The sequence below is a fragment of the Petromyzon marinus genome, chromosome 75 (genome assembly GCF_048934315.1).
Source record: "Petromyzon marinus isolate PM22_M1 ecotype Great Lakes invasive population chromosome 75, UKy_Petmar_22M1.pri1.0, whole genome shotgun sequence".
NCBI lineage: Eukaryota > Metazoa > Chordata > Hyperoartia > Petromyzontiformes > Petromyzontidae > Petromyzon > Petromyzon marinus.
The window spans coordinates 1,855,982-1,879,821 of NC_133741.1; the positions used below are offsets into that span (position 1 = coordinate 1,855,982).

The following is a 23,840-nucleotide window of genomic DNA, read 5'->3' on the forward strand; positions in this document are numbered from 1 at the left end:
TCAGACCAACCCAACTTGCCTCCCGAACAAGCAGGTTGTAGAATCGATCATAGCTGCTGAGGACGGAGCGTTGCCTTCATTCCAACCTCATTTAAACTGGTTTCCAGAATACTACTGCTGTTTAATCAAATTCCTCACCCTTGTTAACAAATCGCTCCATGGTTCTGCCCCACCCTGTCTCACTTCTCTTATGTCTTACGCTATCCCATCTAGGCCCCTGCGTTCACAATCTCTACTATCCCCGCCCCCCCCCATCTGCTCAGTCACGCCTCTGCTCCTTTTCCCTCCTGCCCCCCCCCCCCCCCCCACTGGAATAAACTCCCACATTAAACAGGCAACCTCACTCAACAGTTTTCGTTCCTCCCTTAAGACTCATATTCTTTCAATAGAGTATCCCTCTACTACTTTCTGTCCTCATCCTAAAAACCTCAATCATCCTCCCCCTTCCCATTCATAACCTCGCTCCTCCCTTTATCACCACCCTCCCTTGCTATCTCTTCCCTTCCATGTGAACAATCGTGCAATCACACATCCCTATGTGCTATGACCTCACTCCAAGACATCTAGGGGTTATCACTGAAATAATCACTGGCCTCAAACCTCACATAATCCACATCTTTGTAAAGGCCAAGCAAAGAATCGCCCTGCTACAGCAATGTGCAGGGCCGACCTGGACCACCTCCGCTGATGCGCTGCAAACGGCTGCCCGAGCGCTGATCTACACAGCGGCACCGTATCCTGCTCCAGCCTGGCTCGGGAGCTTGTACACTAAACTCCTAGAGGCAGTGGTTCTTCTTAACCTGAGGTGCACGTCGCACCCCCTGGGGGTGCGAGATGCCCTTTCTGGGGGTGCGAGACATGGCCAGATTTTTTTTAAGGTTAATAATCGAAACACAAATTAAGCACGGGTACGTAAGTACACCGACTTTGTTTCATCAAACCTATGCGTTTATTAACATGATCGTTTTGTTTACGATTGAGAACCAAAGGGGTGTAAGGCTACAGTAAAGGTTAAAACCCACTGCTCAAGATGAACAATTTAATAACGCAATGTGCTTCATAACCAGAGCACTGAAAGCAACAGCAATCTCTGGGAGCTCCCTGTTATGACGAATATGACGTCACACCATATCTGAAGAGACACGCAAACTGCAAAGGAATTTCCACATTTTCTTCTCAGTGACAAGCTAACGACTATTCATCCACCAAGCCCTGAACAGTGTCGCTCACCACCGACTCAAGTCCCGATGCCCCTTCTGTGATCGTGCTGTCATCATCCTAGAATTTCACCAGAATCCAGTAAAATTCTGGCAATCGGAGTGGAAAAACGTGGACGTCAAGAATCAACACCACCTCAGTCAAGGCCCAAACATCACACCTCCTGGCTTTGCCATTTCTCGAATACACTAGTTAACCATCGATCACGTAAAAACATCATCACACCTCTGTGCACATCTTCTTCATGAATGGAACATGAAATACAAGCCACAGAGCGATTGTGGCCACGCAACCCAAACTATGGACCATAGAATAAACAAACCGCTGTAGTTTGTGCTTCTTCAATGGAGGAATAGCAAAAATACACACAAACTCTCCACTGAAGCCCTCTCATAGCGAACGGATCTTGGCATTGGCATTTCGCTCACGAACATATTGCCATACGCAAGAACAGAATATAGTTCGTCCAATAAACTCAACCTTCCCTGTGTCGTATTACATTTGCTAAGTTCCTCCATCCCACGTTGATGCCGCTGCTGATTGTTTCTCCGACTTGACATCCGTGGAATACCCCGAGTGCAGCCACCGATCCCCCTCAAATCCACTTACTCTTCACCCCCCTTGTCCTCACACGATCTCTCCACATGTTAAACGCTGGCATAAACCCGTGCATTATGTACGCTCTCTATGTGAACCACCAACCCTTGTCTGATGACGATACTGATGGTAATGATTATCATTAGCAAGTACCTGGGATTTACAGGATGATAACAGTGGATTGTATGGTAATATTTATGGTCATAATGGTGAAGATAACAGTAATAGTTTCAATGTCAGATTGATAAGGTATAAGAGAGATCTCAGCTTTATAACTCATTGGATTCCCCCAGTAAAAATAAGTATTCTGAGTCTGATTGCTGTGGGAGTGTAAGAGTGAACGCACCGGAAGTTGTATCCACGCTTGGTGGTGTAGTTTCTATCGAGGCGATGGAAGGAATATGCAGGGAAACACTCTACTTCGGACAGCTTGCAGTCCCAGGAGATGACAATGGCAATGATCCCACCCTGCAGGTGAGGTTAAACAATGCACGTATTAATTTATACTGCGCTTTAGATTCCTGTGAGGAAGCGTGGGTGAACGTTATTTCTTATGACTTACTATATCTTTCTGTAAAAACTCCATTCTTACATATGAGTGAAAAGTCATCATCATCGAGCATTATGAGTCAACTCTCTTGTCCAGCAATGCACTATTCACCCAGCACTTGTACTTGATCTTATCACATGGCTACAACTCCATTGGTGGACATCGCCTTTAGTGCATTCCCTTCTTGGCTACTACTCCAGTTATTCTCACACACCGGCCATTGTCTCTTTTACCAACCTATTCTCTCCAAAACCCACTTACCTTTCTTGACAGCCAAAATCATATATTTAACCTGCTTTAATTAATTTTTCTTCTTTGGTTCTTTCGGTAAAGTCACGTAGAATGAGAATAAAATAATAAATTGATAAAATAAAATAACACAATAATATTCTCAAGACGTTTCGGCCACAACACAAGCGTCCTTCATCAGGTCGCTTGTGTTGTGGCCGAAACGTCGTGCGAATATTATTGTGTTATTTTATTTTATCAATTTATTATTTTATTCTCATTCTACGTGACTTTACCGAAAGAACCAAAGAAGATGAATCCTTGCAGTCACGGAAGCTTTAAATCGAAATTTAATTTATTTTATTCATACATTGCTCTTTCTCTCTCAGTGTAATTGGAAGCATGCATATTTCCATTCTTTTTTGTGTACTATTCAGTTTGTTGTCATATCCTCTTCATCAATGTCCATTTGTTTCTGATCCATATATCATGACAAAATAAACGCTGATTGAACACTTTCTTTAGAGGCACATTGGTATGTTTGCTTCAATATTCAGTTTAGTTTTGACGATATGCACATCCTGGCTGACTTGCTTAGAGGCACTATGCATAGTAATTGTCATGACAAAAAGTACAGAGGCAATGCAGCAATGAATGTTCCTAACTGCCCTGTGTTGCTCACTACGTAGCCCAACAGCGGTGTTATACAGGTTGTTTAACAAAATAGACCCAATTTCAAAGCAGTATATTTCACGATGGCAACATGTTACAATTACAGAAAAAGTTACAAACGGTTTAATGAGTTATCACGTTTTACTAACCATGTTATAAAAGCTCTATGTGCCCTCCACTTGCTGTACGGACAACATCGAGACGATAGTTGAATTAGTCACAAACGCCTCTCTTCTCAAGTTTGCCTCTGAGGTGCGTGGTCGCCCTGTGCTCTTCCCCTTACATAAACAGCCTGTTTCTTCTAATTGTCGGTACTAATGACGAATGCTCTTTGACATTGGCGGATCAATGCCAAAACGCCTTTGAAACGCACGCTGCACCGAAATTACGGATTCAGTCTTGCTTAACTACAGAACGCAAAACACCTTGTGTTGCGGGGTCACCATCTTGCGAATGACTGAGGCTAGGGGCTGTTTGTGCGCTGTGAGAGGCATCTAGCGGTAATCATTTTAAACTCTATGCCCTGTCCTTTCAAGTGTTAAGAGTTTAATTAATGGGCGGTTCGTTGCTGCAGAGATATAGCGATTTCAAATCGGGTCCATCTTGGAGCTTTGGAGATCCGATGAGATTGGGGAATGGGGACATTCTAAATTCGATCATTGGTTTTTTACCCTTTTATCTGGCAACAAAACTGACACCTTTTTTTACAAGGAGTCATGTTTGCATTGACCACAATACCTGCGGTCCGAATGCAAACAAAAAACATAACTCTGATAATGTATGCACTGTCCTTGAAACTGATTGGTCCACACCCGATACAGTTTTCCTTAGAGCCTAGTCTCACATGGTGTTGGGACCAGATGACTCCAAAAGGCGCACAACTCAAAGACAACGCACCATCAGAGTATGAGAGCTCGGGGTAAGCATTTACACCATTGGAACCTCCTCTGCCAGTAGCAAAATATGATAATTGTTTTTTTAGCCTTTTATCTGGAAACAATATGTACACATTTTTATATTTTTTTACATTATCAGAGTTATGTTTTTTGTTTGCATTCCGACCGCAGGTATTGTGGTCAATGCAAATATGACTCCTTGTAAAAAAGGTGTCAGTTTTGTTGCCAGATAAAAGGGTAAAAAAACAATTATCATATTTTGCTCCTGGCAAAGGAGGTTCCAATGGTGTACATTCTAAATTCATTTGTCATCAGCATTCAATACGTTTCTCTTTTGACATAAACAAGTGTTGATGAATTATCATCGTTCACCTGGACAGACATGCTCGAGAAGCTGTGCCCTGCCATGGCAGTGATGTCACCGAGGCGGAAGATGGGGCATGAGGGGTCGTCACGAGGGTGATAACGGCACGAGGATAAGTCTTTGCCCTCCAAGTTGAGAGGGAAGTTTTCGCTGAGGAGTAAACACGAGGAGGCATGAATACACGCGCAGAACCTCAATTTACCTAGTATCTTATCATACATTTATAAAGCGTCTGAAACAAGGCACTGTACATTGAACTAACCATGGTACAAGATGGTTGGCGAGATGAAACAAGTTGAGTAGATGGACTATATGTGTCAAACGAGGTGGTGGTGACAATGCGTGGAATAAATGAAGATGGAAATGAGATGACTGGATTGATGGTGAGTGACCATGGGGAGTAGGGGGCATTGCTGAAATAAACTTCACATAATTTATTTGGATCGTATTGTGCATAAAACCTATTTTAAAGTAACCTAGGATGTTCTTGATTTTGTTAGATCATCCTTATAATGCATTACCTTAATATTGCACCTTACACTAGTGTACAATACATTCTGAAATCCCACCATTTAAGAAGTACAATTGAAGAGAGCACATCCAGTGAACGGAGTCTCCGGTATTTAAGCCCTCTACTGCTGCTGACAAATATCGAGCTCCACTCCACTCAGTGAAGTTGAGACTGTTGAACGTGAGATCACGTCGGGAATAAGTAAACAAACGTATTCTGTTTGATCGACTAGGCACACGATGACATTTTTCTTCTCACAGAGATGTGGATCTCCATCGTTGTTGGGTTCCGCCGGGCTATGTCTGTCTCACTCGACACGCCGCATCCGACCATCGCCAAAGGGAGGACCAACAGGCATGGTGGAGTTGCAGCCATTATATATATCATCATTTGGGCATTTATAGCAGCAAAATAATCTAAACAGCCCAAACGCAAATTTAGAAATGTCGAGTGGAAGCCCAGAGGATCTGTTGTGTGGATGTGAGTAATATCAGACCTCCCATACGGTCTCACAAAAGTTATGTCAGCTGACGCAATTTGTTGAATAGTTTTAGGAGTTTGGTACTCAGCCCCTTGGTGAAAATCTCCCAGATACTGTTCTCACGAGGGGTAGACATTTGGAGATATTGGAGGTTGTGAGTTCCGGGCTGTCATGGGCGCACCTCCCCTCAATCAACCATGGCGGAGTTGCAGCCATTACATATCACTACGTAACACAATTTTTGTTCCTGGGTACTGAGTGTTATTTTTTAATTGCTTATGTCTAAAAAGTATAGAAAATGGCTATTATTCCCCACAAACTTTGCTTTTGTGACCAGGACTTTATGTGAATGAAAGACAAAAATGCACACGTTTTCTCATTGAAAATAGGTAAATTTCAAAATATCACTGTCCTGGTCACAAAAGCAAAGTTTGTGGGGAATAATATCTATTTTCTGTACTTTTGAGGCATACGCAATTAGGAAATAACACTTACTACCCAGAAACCAAACACATTTTTCTTACAGTGTTATTAATGGAATAGATTATTAACTTTGATTTTTTGTCCTGGTCACAAAAGCAAAGTTTGTGGGGAATAATATCCATTTTCTGTACTTTTCAGGCATAAGCAATGAGGAAATAACACTTACTACCAAGGAACACTTTGTTTTGTTACATAGTGAATCATCAAAGACCCACTCACAAACAAGTTCGTCCCCCTACCTACAAGGCCGACTACATTAAAATCCATTCGTTTTTTCACCACCATACAGGTACTATTACTGTACCAGCTGGCTTCAGTGGTTGTCACTGATGCTTTCTTTTCAGAATTGACCATGTAGCTGGAAGTTCTGTCACTTTACAATTGCCACATTGTCATCACTGGAGACTTCAACATCCATTCGAAAAGATTGGATGACAGTGATGTAACAGGTCTACAAGGTATTCTTAGCAGCTTTCGACTGCATTCAACATGTGCCACTGATCCGAACACATAACGATGGTGAGACACTTCACCTCGTTATCACACCATCAGATCAGACCGTTGATTTAGTAAGAGTCGAGCCACCAGATGTCATCTCTGATCATGGTGTGGTCAGCTGGCCCTTACCTCGACACCAGTAGCCTCCAATTGCACTGAACAGTGAAGTGAGAGGCTAGAGCAAGCTGGATTCCTCCAGTAAAAATTAAAAGTGAATTTGATTCTGGATTGGGATAAGTTTCGGACTTATTTTTTCAATTCTGAGTTGTGCAGCATTTACCACTTGTCAGATTCCGCCAATGGACATTTTGACATGTATTATCATGTTCTACAGTGTCAGGCAGAGCAGTTTACCACAATTATAAGTCACCATCTGCCACCAGCAACTTCCTCCGTGAATGGACCAAGAGTTGTTGGGAATGTAGTTGCTTGGATTGATTGTGAATGCTTTGTGACATCGGATCTACCGTGAGAAGGAGAGGGCCTTCTCACTCAGCAGGCAGGAAACCCAAGGAATAATTGAGAATGGTAAATTGCCCAAAAATATATATATTAGTTGCAGTGAATCAAAAGCCTTCAGGGAGTTGAGAGCAAATTAAGATATCCAAATTCCTCCTGCTGATAAAAAAGCCAATCAACTTTTGTGATACCTTGTGAGGATTATGATGATAAAATGAGATATTTACTGGATGAAGGTACCTACCTGAAAATGAAACGAGACCCAACCAACGCCTTGGAATGTAAGACTATTGCAATAATTCCAAAGTTATTACCGGTCATTCCCAAGCAAGAGCAATACCTGAACAAACCAAGGGCGTCAAAGCCACCCAAGAATTTATGGGCTGCAAATGTTCACAGACCTGATGTTGGCCATTAAGACCCACGGTTAGTACAATAGGCTCTGCCTCATGCAAATTAGCACAATGCGTAACGAAAACAAATACAGCCATTCATCGGCAGTTTCCTCTTCATTCATTGAAAACTCAAAACTTCTTGTAAATATAATGAAATATATGTACAGGGTGTTTTTAAATTGATGGACCCGATTTAAAATCGCTATATCTCTGCAACCACGAACCGCCCATTAATGAAACTGTTACCACTTGAATTGGCGGGGCATAGAGTTTTAAATTATTACCGCTAGATGCCTCTCCCAGTGCACAAACAGCCCATAGCCTCAGTCATTCGCAAGATGGTGACCCCACAACACAAGGCATTTTGCATTCTGTAGTTCAGCAAGACTGAATCCGTAATTGCGGTACAGCGTGCATTTCAACGGCGTTTTGGCATTGATCCGCCAATGTCAAAGAGCATTCGTCATTGGTAGCGACAATTTGAGGAAACAGGCTGTTTATGTAAGGGGAAGAGCACAGGGCGACCACGCACCTCAGAGGAAAATGTGAGAAGAGAGGCGTTTGGGACGAATTCAACTATCGTCTCGATGCTGTCCGTACAGCAGGTGGAGGGCCCATATAATTTATAAAATGGTTTGTAAAACATATTAACTCATTAAACCGTGTATAACTTTTTGTGTAATTGTAACATGTTGCCATCGTGAAATATACTGCTTTAAAATTGAGTCCAACCATTTAAAACACCCTGTATTAAGCTTAAGCCGAACGATATTCTGGTAAGTTTTGATGTGACTTCTCTGTTCACGAGGATTCCAGTGAAAGAGTGAATTAAGTTACTCGACACTGGTAATGAACACAAGTTTACCCAAAGCTATCCCACGACTAGCTGAGCACTGTCTAAAGAACACCTATTTCTTGTAGAAATGTTATTTCTATCAACAAAAGGAAGAAGCAGCAATGGGCTCTCCTTTGTCTCCTGCAATTAAGAATCTCTACGGTGCGTGCGGTGTAGCGACATCGCAGATACCACAATGATGTGGGTGTAGTACCGGCCCGAGAGGGGCCCAGTACTCGCTGAATAATAGCACTAGATGGCACCACGCTTTGCGTGCAGTGCCGACCCTACAGGACAGGGTGTGTGAGTGCCGGCTGAATGATGAGGTTATGTGAGGCCATGGCACCCTGGTTGACCCGGGAGGACACGTGATCGGGTAAGTTGACAAAGGGGCCCCAAGAGGGGGCTGGGGGTGGTCACATGATTGGAACCCAGATCCTTCCCGAGGATTCTGGAAGGTGGACGTGGCCAAGGGCGGATCCGGCCATGCCACAGAGAATATAAGCCGGGTCCCGAGAGGTGGCAGGGTTGTTGTTCATCCTGGAAGAAACCCTTCGTCTACGTTCTCCGTTCAACGAGTCTCCAACACGTGCACCCGAGCCGAAGCTGTTGGTCCCGATCCATAGTAGCAGTTACGTTGTAATTAGTGTAGTTAGCCTGGTGGTCACTACCATAGGTTGTTATTCTGTTAAGGGGAAAGTTATCCCGTGTGTTGGAACTGAAGAAATGTGTTGCCTTCAAGTCTACGTCTACGACTCAGTTGAACCCATTACACATGGACAACTTTGAAGCAAAAGCAATAGCTCAAGTACACTAAAACCTTTTTAGTTGGTTTAGATATGTTGTCTGGCCACACGAGAAAGATGCACTCAATTAATTTATATATAAAAAAACTCTCATTTCTAGAAATGCTGCTCGAGTGGCTGAAACGGAAATATAACACATAGCGTTTACTTAAAGAAAATACACACTGACGCCTATCTGAATTCAGTCACACCATCACCCCGCACAGAAATTATATCTCAATACTCTCAAACACAACTGTTGGCAGTGCCAGAACACGCGTGCCAACAAGGACACTCCATTTGTTTTGGTATTGTTGAGGTTTTGTGCAAAACTAGTTACTACTGGTCAAGATTAATTAGGGCATGTATTGAAATTTAGAGAAACAAAAATGATATTAACTGTTCTGATAGCTACAGGCTGAGTGCAGCTTGGAAGTGTATTACCAAGTAATACGTACACTGTTTAATTGCATGCCTATACAGGTCACCATTGATTACCTGTGAGAAGCCAATAACAGGCAATGCAATTTTTGCACACAAAAATAGCAGGATGTACATATATAATATATACATAATACATAAAAATAATAATATGGATTAATAATGTGATTGCGTGATGTACATACATTACGTATATTTATTAACTGTTAATAACCCAACCAATGCTATATATCCATTGTAATTTATATGAATACATTAGCCCACGCCTTGGCTAATAAATTATGACATCACATTTACCCCTCTATTTAAGACCAAAACTGTAGGAAGATTTCTCCATAATTATGGCTGTTGCTCGATGATGCTGGTTGTAATTACCCATGAAACGTCATGCTACTCGAATTGTAAATGTTGTAGTGGGTTTACTCCCCAATAAAACAATGCAATGCAATGTTTAAATACAATTACAACATTAGGGGAACTAAAGCAAGTTGTACCAGGAAAGGCCCACCGAGCTATGTACCTCTTTTCAGAAGCAACATCGCCACATATGATAGCTCGACGACGTGGCTTATTGTACGTGAAAATGTATAGCATCCACGCAGCCACGGCGAGAAGATGCAAACTCCAAATCATGAGCCATCAGGGTCGGGATCGAACCCACGCCCTCCTGCGAGCTAGTTTACATAACGCATCGTATTGTGGAAATTGTATCGTCTTGAAATGTGCGCATGTGATTAAATCTCACCGTTCCTTGTTGTTCTTAATGAAATACACGTGGTTCTGAATGTAGACTGTGGCGTTCTCAGTGGCAGGCAGCAATGGTGGCCTGCATACAAGAACACACAACGGCCCTTTCAGACAAGGGTAGACACTTCTGTGGAAAAATTCTCACAGTGATCATCTGATAAGACAAATGCGAAACATGATACGGTGCTGTAATGATCATAAGCCATGATTAATCCACTGCTAGATGAAGGCCTTCCCAAGCAGAAGCCATCTCTCACATTCTTGCTATTTAAAATTCTATTTCACAACTGCAGATGAGCTGATTCTATCGCTTCTTCGCCCTGGTGGACATCCTCCCAAGCCCGTTCCCTCCCTTGACTTCCATTCTAACAGCCTCCATGACTTCCGAGCATGAACTTCTTAACGCTTCTTTGTTCACTCGTTAGGTTTTGCTCCATATGTGCCCACATTTATTTTTTAACTCGTACGTGACTTTTGCTTTGCTCGTTTAGCTGAAACCCAACTTTTAAGCATTCTGTGATGATGTACTCGAACATTTCCTGTTTGTTTTAACCGTGTGTATGTATGCATATGTTTATCCAATTCTATTATTATAAATAATCTTCCATCACTGAATAATTGTGTTGAAGACATTTGAAGCAAAAGACTAGAGCAGTGACTTTCAGTGCAGTACAGTAGAACCCCTCTGAATGACCACCCCGGTGAATGACTAATCTCTTAACAACGGGCCTCCATAGAGCCCAATGTGTTCGCTTACCCACCGTTCCCCTGTTAAAGACTGGCTGTGGTAGGTACAGAAAATATGAATTAATGCATTTATTAACCATGTTCTTTTAATTTTAAGTCTTTATAATGTTGTTAGTATCTTTATGTATTAATATCCATTGTTTAAATATTATAAAGTACGTGTTTTGGGTGAAAAGGGGTAACTTTCAATGATATACTAACGAATTAAGCCTTTAGCTTATATTTCCTATATTGGCTTAATGACCAAAATCGCTTATCGACCGTTTTTGTGGAACCAATTACCATCATGAAGTGGATGGGTTCGACTGTATTTGGACAAGGGACTGCCAAACCAATTTCAAACGGATCTTTGAACAGCATAAATGGCAGACTGGCCTCCCCTCTGCTAAGAAAGACAGCATGAGATTGTGCTCACTGGGGAGGGCTGGTGCGGCGTTCCACGGGGCACCAGCCCATCACCTCGCACGATTTGCACGTGGCGTCATAGCGTATGCACCGGCCTGTCTGAATTCCTATACTCGTCACACACAATAGAGACAGACCCATACACCACAACCATCAGAGAAACCTTCCAAGTTGTAAAACGAAAAATGGGGGTTTACTTAACGATTCATGTGGAACTCTCAACTTGTTCAATGCCAGGCTCAAGACCTCCCATTTTCCACTGCATGACGTAATAAATGTCTGAACTGTATTTGTGCAGCATCTTGAAAATGCATTGCATTTAGATGTTATGCATTGCAAATTATAGTGCATAATCTTTGACAGAAAATACAAGTCTATGAGCACCCATGAATAGCATTGTTCCCCTGTAGGTGATATTTTTTTATTACTTAACTAGGAAATTCTGGACAGGTGTCAACATCACGGAGTCTCACCACCGAGTAACTTCCTCAGAAATATATATTGCGAAATAACAATTTTTCAGTGGAAGTCTTTCCTCGATAGTGGCGAGATAATACTGAGATTTGGAGTGTGGTCGTAATGGAAAAAAATCATACTATAAGGTGAGTATCCATTTCATTGGGTCTGTAATTTCATTCAGTGTATTCCAGCTAAAAGATTTAAAGAAACATGATTGCCATGTTTGAGACATTGTAGAGCCCTGTGAAAATTCGGTGCATATGATACAACCTAATGAAAATGAGTCGTTCAGTTTTATTATCTAGCAGGGTTTGTACTCGAACGCAAAATAACCGACTAGTTTTGAAACGCACTTATTTATCTTCTGACGTGAAGCCAAGAGCACAATTGTAAAATAATGAAAATATGATATACATGCCAATAAGGTATAATGCTGGTATTTGAATTATGATACCCTGGGACCAGTTTCAAATTTACTTGAGTATCATCAGGTTTAATCATTAGGTCTAATCCCTGGTTCCATGTAGATCAAGTTTTATGCAATGCCTGTCTGTCTGAAATATTTGCACTGGATACCAAAAGCATGTCACGTTCATAAATGTCAGCCATAGTAGTGCAATAACCACGCAGTTCCCAGAATTACCGCTTCCCAGATGCTTTGAGGCGTCTCGAGTGCAGTCACCGTCATTCTGACACGGGCTCACACTGAATTTCTGCATGGGAAAATAAAAAGACAAATCATCCATGAAAATTCACGATAAACTAACGCTTGTGTTCACGTTGTTGATTTGTGGTCATTGTTTATTGCTCTTGCTTGCAGAGGGCGCATGCCTGTAATATAGCACTTTGGAGGAGAATGCTGGTCGATCACACACACACACTTGTCACATTCTTTGAGCCTAATGCTTTTAGCGTTGGCCAGGAGATAAGGATTGCAGCAAATGGATTTAATGCATGAGATTTAGCAGTCTATCGCATTGCTAAACACTTAAACATAGAGCTGGTGTTCCTGGTGGTCTACAAGGCTACTTACATGGGGTCCAGGGAAAATAATTAAAATTACAGCATTCTCATCAAGGAAACATACAATTTCGAATAACTGGTAGCATGCGCAAAATATAAGAGGTCCTCACACTCAGAAAGGTTGCTTTTAGTGGTTCGTTTGTTGTGCTTCCCACGCATCTCCGATTATCGCGGTGGGCTATGTACGGTGGTGCGAAAGAAGTTCAACATACACACATATGTAACGACTCAAACGACGAAGTACTAGGAGCCACTTTATTTAACACAGAATAATCTAGGTCCGGGCTTCGTGCTTGGAGTTGAAGCTGTATTTTCCCTCGAACGTCCCCTCCCCTTGTGCTCTGCCCTTTAATATAATTCCAGTTCCCTTTCTGGAATATTCCCCCACTGTATTTCCCTTAGCCAATCCTTGTCCTTCCCCTCTAATGGATTCCAACCATCGCCTCTGGGTTACACTTTCTTTCCTGCCTATTCTCATTCAAACTCTTTCCTCCAATCACTTTAAAAGCCAGCCTCCCGACCAAGTCTGGGCCTACACCAATCCCTGTGGAGGCCTATTTCGGTCAATTGGAGTCCTTGGTTTATTTTGAGTAACTGATAGGCTGTACATTGGCTTGGGGCAATTTTTCGGTAATTACACATACATACAGGATCAGTAGCAGCAGCACCTACAACTAGCACGGTTGGCTATGTACGGTGCGAACTAAGTTCAACATACATACTCCCCATAGACTCAACACTGTCCATAGACTCAACACTGCTCATAGACTCTACACTGCACTGTAGACTCAACACTGTACCTCCAATTAGCGCGGTTGGCTACGTGTGGTGTGAAAAAGTTCAACATACGAACATAGACAATGCAAATAATCGACATACTGCTTTGAATGACAAATGCAAGGTGAGGAGTTCAAATTCGAAAATTATGAGGAAATCTAATTTCTGATTCGAGGTGAGGGAGTGGGACAAGAGGCGGGTGCATGGCAGTGTGATGCGGCTGGATGTCACGGTTGAAGATGTGGCCTGCAGATGCAAAGTGTGGGTTAAACAGATTCATAATTGCATATTGATTGGAAAGGCAATGGCTATCGATCAAACGCCTTGGCGATATTTTACCCTCATTGCTTTTTATTGGCCCACCAGAAGAGTTTGGGATCATATTTTGAATCCAAGAAGGGATCCTGAAAGTGACATTATTTGCTTTGCTGAACTAATTTGATGCAGCGGTTCCACAAGACAAGAATAATTGGTCCAATTTGAGTCCAAACCCATTTGCTTAGCGAGTTAACAAGCTACGTTTTGAAGCAGATGAGCTGAGACATTTCTGAGTTAAACCTATCGGCTTGATTTCCCCTGACTCCAAACTTTTTTTTATAAAGGGCAAGTTTGTCAACTATAGAAGGGGAGGTATTTTGGGAGAAAGACCAAGTTGTGTCCAATATGGAAATTTTACAGATGGAGGTCGGTCAAAATTGGCAATGTTGCAGATGAAGGGTCGACGGTCAAAATTACTTAAGAGAGCTCTTAAATATACTGCATGTGAAACGTTAAACAGTTTTATTTGTAGAATGCCAAATATCGTTGAGCGGTCACTAAAATGATATCCAAGGATACCCACTTTTACAAACATGTCTGGATCATTATGATAATGGGGACATCAAGGGTGATATTAGGACACATCAGCGAAGAGATGAGTCGCGGGGTTCGTTTACATTAATATTTTAAGGCAACAGCCTCAGTCGGAGGATTGACTCAGTTCCAGTTCAAGACACCAGTGATAATCACTTCCTCTTTAGGTAACAGCAGAGATGGCATTCCGCAGAAGTAACAACGACATGGAAGCATGGCTTTTTGGTGGCGAGTAGCAGCACAAAAGGATGGCACATACAGGATTCTGGGGAGAGTTTATCTTCTGTGAGAGGGCATCGAGGTGATCCTGGACCATGGTCGAATGGATGGAAGAACATGTGATGTCGCAGCATACGCAGATTAGAATACCACCACCTTAATTCGAGAGTTTGTCGAGTCTAAAATAGTTGAAGTTATAAATACAAAGTCACATTGTGTTCTTCCCAGACGAGAGGCAAGTTTCGGTGATGCATACAATATCCAGTGAAGATTGTCCAGCATGTTAGAGGATACCATGTGTGGTCATATGTAGGATACCCAAGCCGGAACAATGTGCAAAGTCGGAAGCACTAAATTAAGAAGAGGGAGGAAGAAATGGTGTAGGCCCAGACTTGCATTATATCCCACCTATGAACAGGAGGAGCAAGACTCACAGCTTACTAATGCTTTTTCGATTACATAAAGTGGGCCTCCATCGCAGGGGTTTAGTAGAAGAGGGAGGACAGGTTAGGAGCGCAGACATTTTGGGGAAGTAACATTTAGAATCGTGAGATAGAGGGAATTCCCCAGGATGAGCTAGAGTCTGTCGCCAGTGAAAGGGAGGTCTGGACCACCCTACTCAACATGCTGCCGCCGCGACCATCACCAGGACAAGCGGATTGAGAAATGAATGAACGAACGAGATAGAGGTGTGGAAGCAAAGATTGTTTTCCGAAGGGAGAAAGGGACCTGCGTGGGGAGGAGTGGGAAGCTGGGTAGAGGGAATAAACAGGGAGAGAATGAAGAGGATCATGAGAAAAAGGCAAAGGAGGAGGGGTGAAGTGGAGGAAGGAATTGATAAGGGAGGAGCGGGAAGGAGATATGAGGGGCAGAGGGTTGGGGAAGGGTTTGACGGAATAAGGGGAGGAGATGATGAGAGCGATATTAATGTGGAGGAGGGAGGGGGTGAGTATGCAGAACAGAAATATATAGAACCAGGTGGGAGGACAAGGAGCAGAGAGATGGGTGGGGTCAAGTTATGATGAGGAGTGAGACAGGAGAAATTAAATAAGTGGAGTGAGGAGAACGAGAAAAACTGAGACTGGGCCCGAACAAGGCCTAGTCGCCACGAAGCATTTTGGGGGGCCCATGCGGATGAGGGCAAGAGGGGGGCACCTGACGTGGTGGGAAGGGCACGAGTAGGAAAGAAGCGGGTGAAAGAAGGGGGCGAAGAGCTGGTGGAGATGCCTGTGGCGCAGCTGGACAGAGAGAACCAGAGGAGCGGCGTAGTCAGGCGTCCACGGCAGTGATGGGTGGTGAATCGGTCATAATGCGTTACAAATAAAGCACGACATCGTGGATATTGCTCATTGTGAAGGTATACCCGGGTTTGAGGATGGCACTTAATACTCTGCACACGTTTTGCATTCTCCTTACACGCACTTGCCCCACTTCAGCATAATTGCAATCGTTATCATAATTCGCGTACTGCCTATGCACTCGTTTACACCCCTTTTTCCTGAACGCCATTTGCATTATCAGTTATATTATCATCATTAAATTAATATACAGCAATGCCTCGCCAAACGCAGAATTCATGTATACACGTTTTTTTTCATTTGTATACCAATTTACCATCCACTGGGCCTGGAAATGTGAGTATCCACGGGTAAGCACGGATCTGTTGCTGCAGTTCAACGCAGCGGTGTATACCGAATCGCAACCACATCGTTTGCTTGTTTGTTGGTTAAGTCACAGTGATGTTACTGCTTTTTACATTACATGCTTTCATTTAACTCACTGTCTGTTGTTGTATCCTCAAATATTGTAACTCAATTTTAACCCACGTCTCAATGTGGTATCGACTGCAAACTTGGTATAATTATGTCATTCTGATGACAATACTATATTATATCATAAAAAATATATTTAAAGAATCTTGTTTATATATTATGTTTTGGCTTGGGTCTAATTGTCCACGCTCAACTGACGTTGGCTGTAATTGGCCACGGTCCCTTACGTTATGGCAAGCTTCAGAGGTTGAACACGAAATTTAACACTCTTCTGAATTCGTGGTCCGCCAGGTAAGTGTGTAACTGTGTTGTTGACCTGACTGGTTGTGCATCACATATTTTTTCTTGGGTTTGTTGAATTCTCTTCTCTCATCTTCTTGTTGTATTTACCTCCGTGATTTGTTTTTTACACCTGATGAAAATCGCTTGTGTTGCGGTCGAAACGTCGTGATTGATTTGTTTTAATATAATTTTATGGTTTTCCTACATACGTGACTTTACCAAAAAAAACCAATAAGTACCTCCCAAAGTGTTAATTCTTTTCCTCCAGTTTACAAAACTTCTACAATGACATTGTTGGCGCCATAAGGTCTGCACCTGTCACCTGTAGCATAAAGATAACTCTTAGACATTTATCTCTACATGTCAGCAAAAACGGCGTTTGGGACAGCACTCCATTAGAAAAAAAAATACCTTGTAAAACTATTATTATTGCCGCTCCTACCCCATTATCGTTTTATCTTTGTCCTTTAGCTTCACATATTTCAATTACTTAATGAAACTATCCGTTATCGTTTGAAAGTCGCCGTCTAGTTCCCGAGTTGTACATTTTATAGAGTACTACCGTTATTTGTAGATTAATCACAGAGCAGCTGAGGAATCTTCACTGAATGCGACCACAGCCTTCGCGGCTCACAGTGCAGCCTGGCTGAAGGTGCTGCTCCCTGGGGCTTGTCAGATATGGACAGCTGCCTGATCAGCGGTCTTCGAGCTGTACACCCCGGACACAGCACACAGGAGCAGCCGACCTCGTCTCCCCGCCTCGTCTCCCACCGCTACCTTAGGCCTGCTATTTCAGCGCACCTGTGCTGGTGAGATGAACCTGCTGTTCAGCACACCCGTGCTGCTGAGAGAGGCCTACTGTTCAGCGCAGCTGTGCTGCTGAGAGAGGCCTGCTGTTCAGCACACCCGTGCTGGTGAGAGGGGCCTGCTGTTCAGCGCACCTGTGCTGGTGAGAGGGGCCTGCTGTTCAGCACACCTGTGCTGCTGAGAGGGGGCTGCTGTTCAGCACACCTGTGCTGCTGAGAGGGGCCTGCTGTTCAGCACACCTGTGCTGCTGAGAGGGGCCTGCTGTTCAGCACACCTGTGCTGCTGAGAGGGGCCTGCTGTTCAGCACACCTGTGCTGCTGAGAGGGGCCTGCTGTTCAGCACACCTGTGCTGCTGAGAGGGGCCTGCTGTTCAGCACACCTGTGCTACTGAGAGGGGCCTGCTGTTCAGCACACCTGTGCTGCTAAGAGGGGCCTGTTGTTCAGCACACCTGTGCTGCTGAGAGGGGCCTGCTATTCAGCACACCTGTGCTGATGGGAGGGGCCTGCTGTTCAGCGCACCTGTGCTGATGAGAGGGGCCTGCTGTTAAGCGCACCTGTGCTGATGAGAGGGGCCTGCTGTTCAGCGCACCTGTGCTGATGAGAGGGGCCTGCTGTTCAGCACACCTGTGCTGCTGAGAGAGGCCTGCTATTCAGCACACCTGTGCTGCTGAGGGGCCTGCTGTTCAGCACACCTGTGCTGCTAAGAGGGGCCTGTTGTTCAGCACACCTGTGCTGCTGAGAGGGGCCTGCTGTTCAGCACACCTGTGCTGATGAGAGGGGCCTGCTGTTCAGCGCACCTGTGATGATGAGAGGGGCCTGCTGTTCAGCACACCTGTGCTGCTGAGAGAGGCCTGCTATTCAGCGCAGCTGTGCTGGTGAGAGGGGCCTGCTGTTCAGCACACCTGTGCTGGTTAGAGGTGGCCTGCTGTTCATTGTTGTCCTCCACCAAGAGACACAGGCTCATACTCATTGTGGTCCGCCAGGCAAGTGTCTGTGTTGTTGGCCGACTGGTTGTGCATCACGTAATTTTTTCTTAGGTTTGTTGAATTCTCGTCTCTCTTCTTGTTGTGTTTACCTCCGTGCAGTTTGGCGCTCTCTATGTGTTGCGTTGATGTCACCCTATGTGCTCCCTCGCTATTTGTTTTTTACACCTGATGAAGATTGCTTGTGTTGCGGTCGAAACGTCGTGATTTATTTTAATATAATTTTATTGTATTTCTACATATGTGACTTTACCGAAAAAACCAATGAGTAATTTATGCAGTCACGAAAGCTTTAATTCTTTATTAACACAGGCTCATAGTCTGCCATTCTTGTACTTTATTTGATATTGTTATTGTCATAGTTAACAGACTTATCTCTGCTTTTATTAAGTTTGACATTTAGTACCTTTGTCAGCAGCATCCCCTTTCAAACTACCAATGCTATTAGCAAACTTGGTCTCTTACCCAGACTCAAGTATGTCCATAGGGGCTCTGGTCGTGGTTCTATTGAGTGGGCGCCATTCAGATGATTCAGCGCGTCACCTTTCGTAGACCGCTCCCCAGGTACAGAAAACCATCAGGATTATTACGACCATCAGGATTATTCCTATTGAGCGATGTAGAGAATTCCATCAGTTTTTTTTTTCCCGCTAAGATTGATCTCATCCGCAATACAATCTGCCGCTGATCAGGCAGCTGTCCATATCTGACAAGCCCAGGGAGTAGCAGCTTCAGGCAGGCTGCAATGTGACCCACGCAGGCTGTGGTCGCATTCAGTGAAGATCCCTCAGCTGTTCTGTGATTAATCTAAAAATAACGACAGAACTCTGCATAATGTACAACTCGAAAACTAGACGGAGACTTTCAAACGATAATGGGTAGTTTCATTACGTAATTGAAATGTGAAGCTAAAAGACAAAGATAAAACGATAATGGGGTAGGAGCGGCAATAATAATAATAGTTTTACAAAGTATTTTTTTTCTAAGAGTGCTGTCCCAAACGCCGTTTTTGCTGACATGTAGAAAGACATGTTTAAGAGTTATATTTATGCTACAGGTGACAGGTGCAGAACTTATGACGCCAACAATATGAAATTGTCCCATGGTCAGCCTCACAGCAAAGACTCCTTTAGTTCTGGATAGCTTTGCCCCAATTTCTTCCTCAGCCCTCTTGGAACTTGCTTCTAGGTTGAATTTGACCGCCTTCGATTAGGATCCCTGCGTTTCGTGGCTCCTAAACGCGTCATTGGAGACAGCAGTCCCAATGCTTACATCAATCATCAATTCCTCCTTTTCGAACGGCGAGGTCCCCGTGTCCTTTAAAAAGGCCCTGATGTGACCACTTCTGAGGAAGTCAGGACTGGATGTTGATGTATTAGCAAACTTCGGCCCAATATCTAACCTACGATTTCTTGGAAAGTTGTTGGAGAAGGTGGTCTCAACCCAGTTGGAACATTGGCTTGAGTCTGGTAATTTTTATGATATTACCCAGTCTGGCTTTCGAGCTAGTCACAGCACAGAGACGACACTAATTTGTGTGGATGATGACCTTCTTCAGTCCATGGATAGGGGACAGATATCTGCCCTTGTCTTGCTTGATCTCTCAGTGGTTTTCGACACAGTTGACCATGCAGTTCTACTACAGTGCCTGAGAACTATGGCAGAAATTGGTGGAACCACCTTGAATTGGATTGCCTATTTCTTGTCAGGTAGATCCTAATGACTGTCCATGGGTGCCCATGTGTTACCTGAAGGGTCCGTCCTGTTTACTGCTTTTCAACGTGTATGTTCAGCCCCTGGTGGATATTATCTAGAGGCATGACCTATGTTGTCACCAGTATGCCGATGACATGCAGATATGTCTTGCTTATGTGTAAACCTGCGTTGCATGTCTCTGCATTGTCAAAATGTCTGTCCGAGGTAGCAACATGGCTAGAACAAAATTGGCTAAGTCCAGACAAGACCAAGGTAATGATCGTTGCCTCTGATGCTCGATTCAGGGTGGGCCAGTGCAAGATCGAACTCCACTTATTAACTGGGATCAGTGTCACCCCTTGCCAAAGTACGCAGCCTAGGGGTTCTACTTGATCGCAGCCTAAACATGTGTAGAGGTGTTAACTACGCGCTGTTGCGTAACCTGCATTGCCACCAGGGCAGTGCAGCATTATCCATGGGTACAACGGTTGGGGTCAGCCGAGGTGAAACGGATCGTGGCCAGGGTTTGGTGCGAACCAATCAGACGGTTCCATGTGGGAATGTATGATTGGTTCTACCTGGCCACGAAGGGGTATAAGACGGGTGACCCAACGGACCTCGGGGAGTTCTCTCCCTGCACGAAGATAGAAGACTGGGCTGAAGCCTAGCTAGGACCCTGGACCAGCCTTTCAGCCCTTCTAAGGGCTAAGGCTCGGCATACCCAGTGGTCAGGACCCACCGGGCCAGCGGTGGGTCAGATAGCCTCCCCTAGGTCCTAGCCGGAGGACTAGGATAGCGGTAGACGTGTGAGTCCCGCCAAGTCCGGAGGTTGTACCTCCTTAGGTATCAAGGAGGTTAGCGGTAGACGTGTGAGTCCCGCCAGGTCCGGAGGCTGTACCTCCCTAGGGTATCGGGTGAGGGGGCCGAATATCCCTCTGTGTGTGTTAAGCGTTGTATAAGGAAATAATACAATAAACAGAGTGTGCCTCCTAAAGAAGTCTGCTCGTCCTTACAACACTACACATGTGTAGGGGTGCTATGGGGAATAAACACATGGCACGGGAAGGTGTGGTTCACCCACACCTTGGTGGCTACAACAACGTCCGCTAAGGCTCCAGTGGGTATAAAGTGCGGGGAGCCAGGGAGCTCGGGGCAGAGTGTGGGGCCCGAGGCTGAAGCAACCAGTGAAGAAAGAAGGCCAGCTAGGTGAGACCCTGGAACTCCTGTGACCGCTGCCCTTTTCAGGGCCGGCACAGCAAGCCAGTGGTGCGGCCCCAGAGCCCCAGAGTCAGAGTCCTTCTAAGGGCCGGTCTGGTCGGCGGGGTGCCGAGATCTGTGCCTAACCAGGGCCGGATCTGATAGCCTCCCTTAGAGCCCTACCAGGAGGAACTGGGAGCCTAGAGCTTAGGCTAGAGAGCCTGGGGTGTGTTCCTGGGTTATACGGGTGGAGGGGCCGCTACCCCTTCTAGTGTAACCCTTGTTAAGGTTTAAATAAATAGTGCTGCTTCTATTCTGCCGTCTCCGTGTCCTGGAACCCACTACAACTGGTGTCAGAAGTGGTCTTAAAATGGACACAAGGAGTACAAACCGATCACAGGAACCCCAGGAGGGGGACGGCTCGCCTGGGATTGCGCCAGAGGCCGCGGCCGACGATCCTGGGATGTCCCAGACGCCCCAACAGCAGCCGCCGCTGGAGGAGTGACCGCCGATGGAGGACGGGTTGCAGGCGGCTCACTCTCGACTGGCTGAGCTGCTGTATGCCGCGGCTTCCACGCTGGAGGAAATCAACCGCGCGGGGCTGCGGGCGCAAAGGCGGCAGAGAGACGAACGCCGTTCAACGGCCATTCCCGCCGAAACACAGCCACCAGATTTCGGATTTTCCGCCATGACAGTGTCCGCCACGGCGATTGGAGGGTCGCAGCTCCACGTGGACGCTGTGGGCCAATCAGCGGTGGTGACGTCATCACCAACGGACGTCCGCTGTCAGGACCAATCGGCGGGCGCATCGTCATCACCTGCGCGACCGCCGATGGGTGTCCCCAACCCCTCAAACACCGGTGGAGAGGCCGGAAATGGCGCGCGGCACCTCTCAGAGACGAAGCCATCGTTTCAACAACGCCTGCCGGTGTTGAAGGAGTTCGTTTCAGACGGCGGCGACTGGGGGGCCTTTCAACGCCGCTTTCTCGCTCATCAAGAGATGGCCGGCTGGACGGACAACGAGGCGTTGAGTGCGCTACCGGCCATGCTGGACGATGACGCCCTTGCTACGCTCATCACAGCTCCCAGATCAACGCGATCTACGCTACAGTCGGCGCTCCAGGTCCTCACCATAGTCTACGGGCCATCGTCGGACTGCCGCAAACTCTTCCACGAGCGGTGCAGGGGCCAGAAGGAGCCACCACTGGCGTATCGCACGGCTCTCCTGGCCCTCGCAAAGGCGGCTTTCCCGCGGATGGACGGCGAAGGGGTGGACACGATGGTGACGGAGAAGCTCCTGGCGTTGGCCCAGGAGCTACAGATCGTCATCGTCGCAGAGGACGACGCGGACATGTGCTCCTTGCGGGCAGCAAGACACATCCACGCGCACCTGATAGCGCAGCGTCGATCACCTCTCGTCCCCAAGGGCGCAGCTGCGGTGTGCGCTGGGACGCCGACCATCCCCCCCTCCGAGGAGGTCTTCGCGGCGGGTCGCCCGGTGGAGTGGAGATCCGGAGGGAGGCCGGCTCGGACCACACCGGATCGCCAGGAGCACCCCAAGGCGCTCATCACGTGCTACAACTGTGGCCGCAAGGGCCACGTGGCTGCGGAATGCCGGGCGCCTCGTCAACGACAGCCGGGACGGTCGGACGGCGCTCCAGCCTACAGGCCTCCGCATCGCAACCCGGCAAGTCGCGGCACCCCACATGCTCGGCCTGTGCACACACCTGTCCCCACCTCGCGCGTTTCGGTGTACGGGCCTCGGGGTACGCCCATTGGTTTGTTGGGTGGCGGCGGGGTCGAGAGGGTGCTCGGGCCGGGGCAGTGGACGGAATTGGCCCACCGCATTGTTGCTGCGTCGGCAGGCTCGTCCGTGGTCGCGGGTCGCATTGACGGGGTCGAGGTGCGTATCCTCGTCGATACGGGAGCTTCGGCGACCATTGTGTCAGACTTGATTTATAATATTCTTCCCGTTCAAAGCCGCCCCTTGCTCCCAGTCACCGTTCCGTGTTACGCAGCGAACGGGGGTTCGCTGGGTATCATAGGCCAAATTCGAGCACAAATTTGCATTGGCAATATCAAACTCTCCGGGCCGATATTAGTCTCGTCCTCGCTGGCGGTTCCGTGCTTGTTGGGGACGGACTTTTTGGGCAAAATGCCGATTAAAATTCTAATTGATCAGGGTTGCATCGAGCTTCCCTCGGGCCGACGGGTAACATTCCTGCCTTCCCCTGTCACCTCAAGGGCAGCGTGCGCGTCGATACAAGCGTTCGTCACTCGGACGGTGCGTGTACCTCCCGGGGCGCAAATGCTCGTGCCCCTTCGCTTGCATCGGCCTTTCGTGCCCGGTGTTCTGGACCAGGGAATTCTGTTAGGGCCCTCGAGGGCTGGGGAAAACGGGCCGGATCTGGTGGCCGCTCAAACGCTCGTTAAGGGGAGCGATGACCCGTTTATCCTCGTCC

At 46.0% G+C, this 23,840-nt stretch overlaps 1 protein-coding gene across 1 annotated transcript in view; it reads right to left on the reverse strand.

Annotated features, from left to right (window-relative positions):
- Window positions 1-23,840, reverse strand: part of LOC116957483 (P2X purinoceptor 4-like) — a 61,506-nt gene that overhangs the window by 16,123 nt on the left and 21,543 nt on the right. Inside the window, exons 5-9 of the mRNA XM_076056257.1 lie at window positions 12,415-12,484; window positions 11,323-11,419; window positions 10,159-10,239; window positions 4,534-4,675; window positions 2,162-2,283 (exon numbers count right to left, since the gene is read on the reverse strand). Coding sequence (XP_075912372.1) covers window positions 2,162-2,283; window positions 4,534-4,675; window positions 10,159-10,239; window positions 11,323-11,419; window positions 12,415-12,484 — 512 coding nt within the window. The remainder of the gene's footprint in view (window positions 1-2,161; window positions 2,284-4,533; window positions 4,676-10,158; window positions 10,240-11,322; window positions 11,420-12,414; window positions 12,485-23,840) is intronic.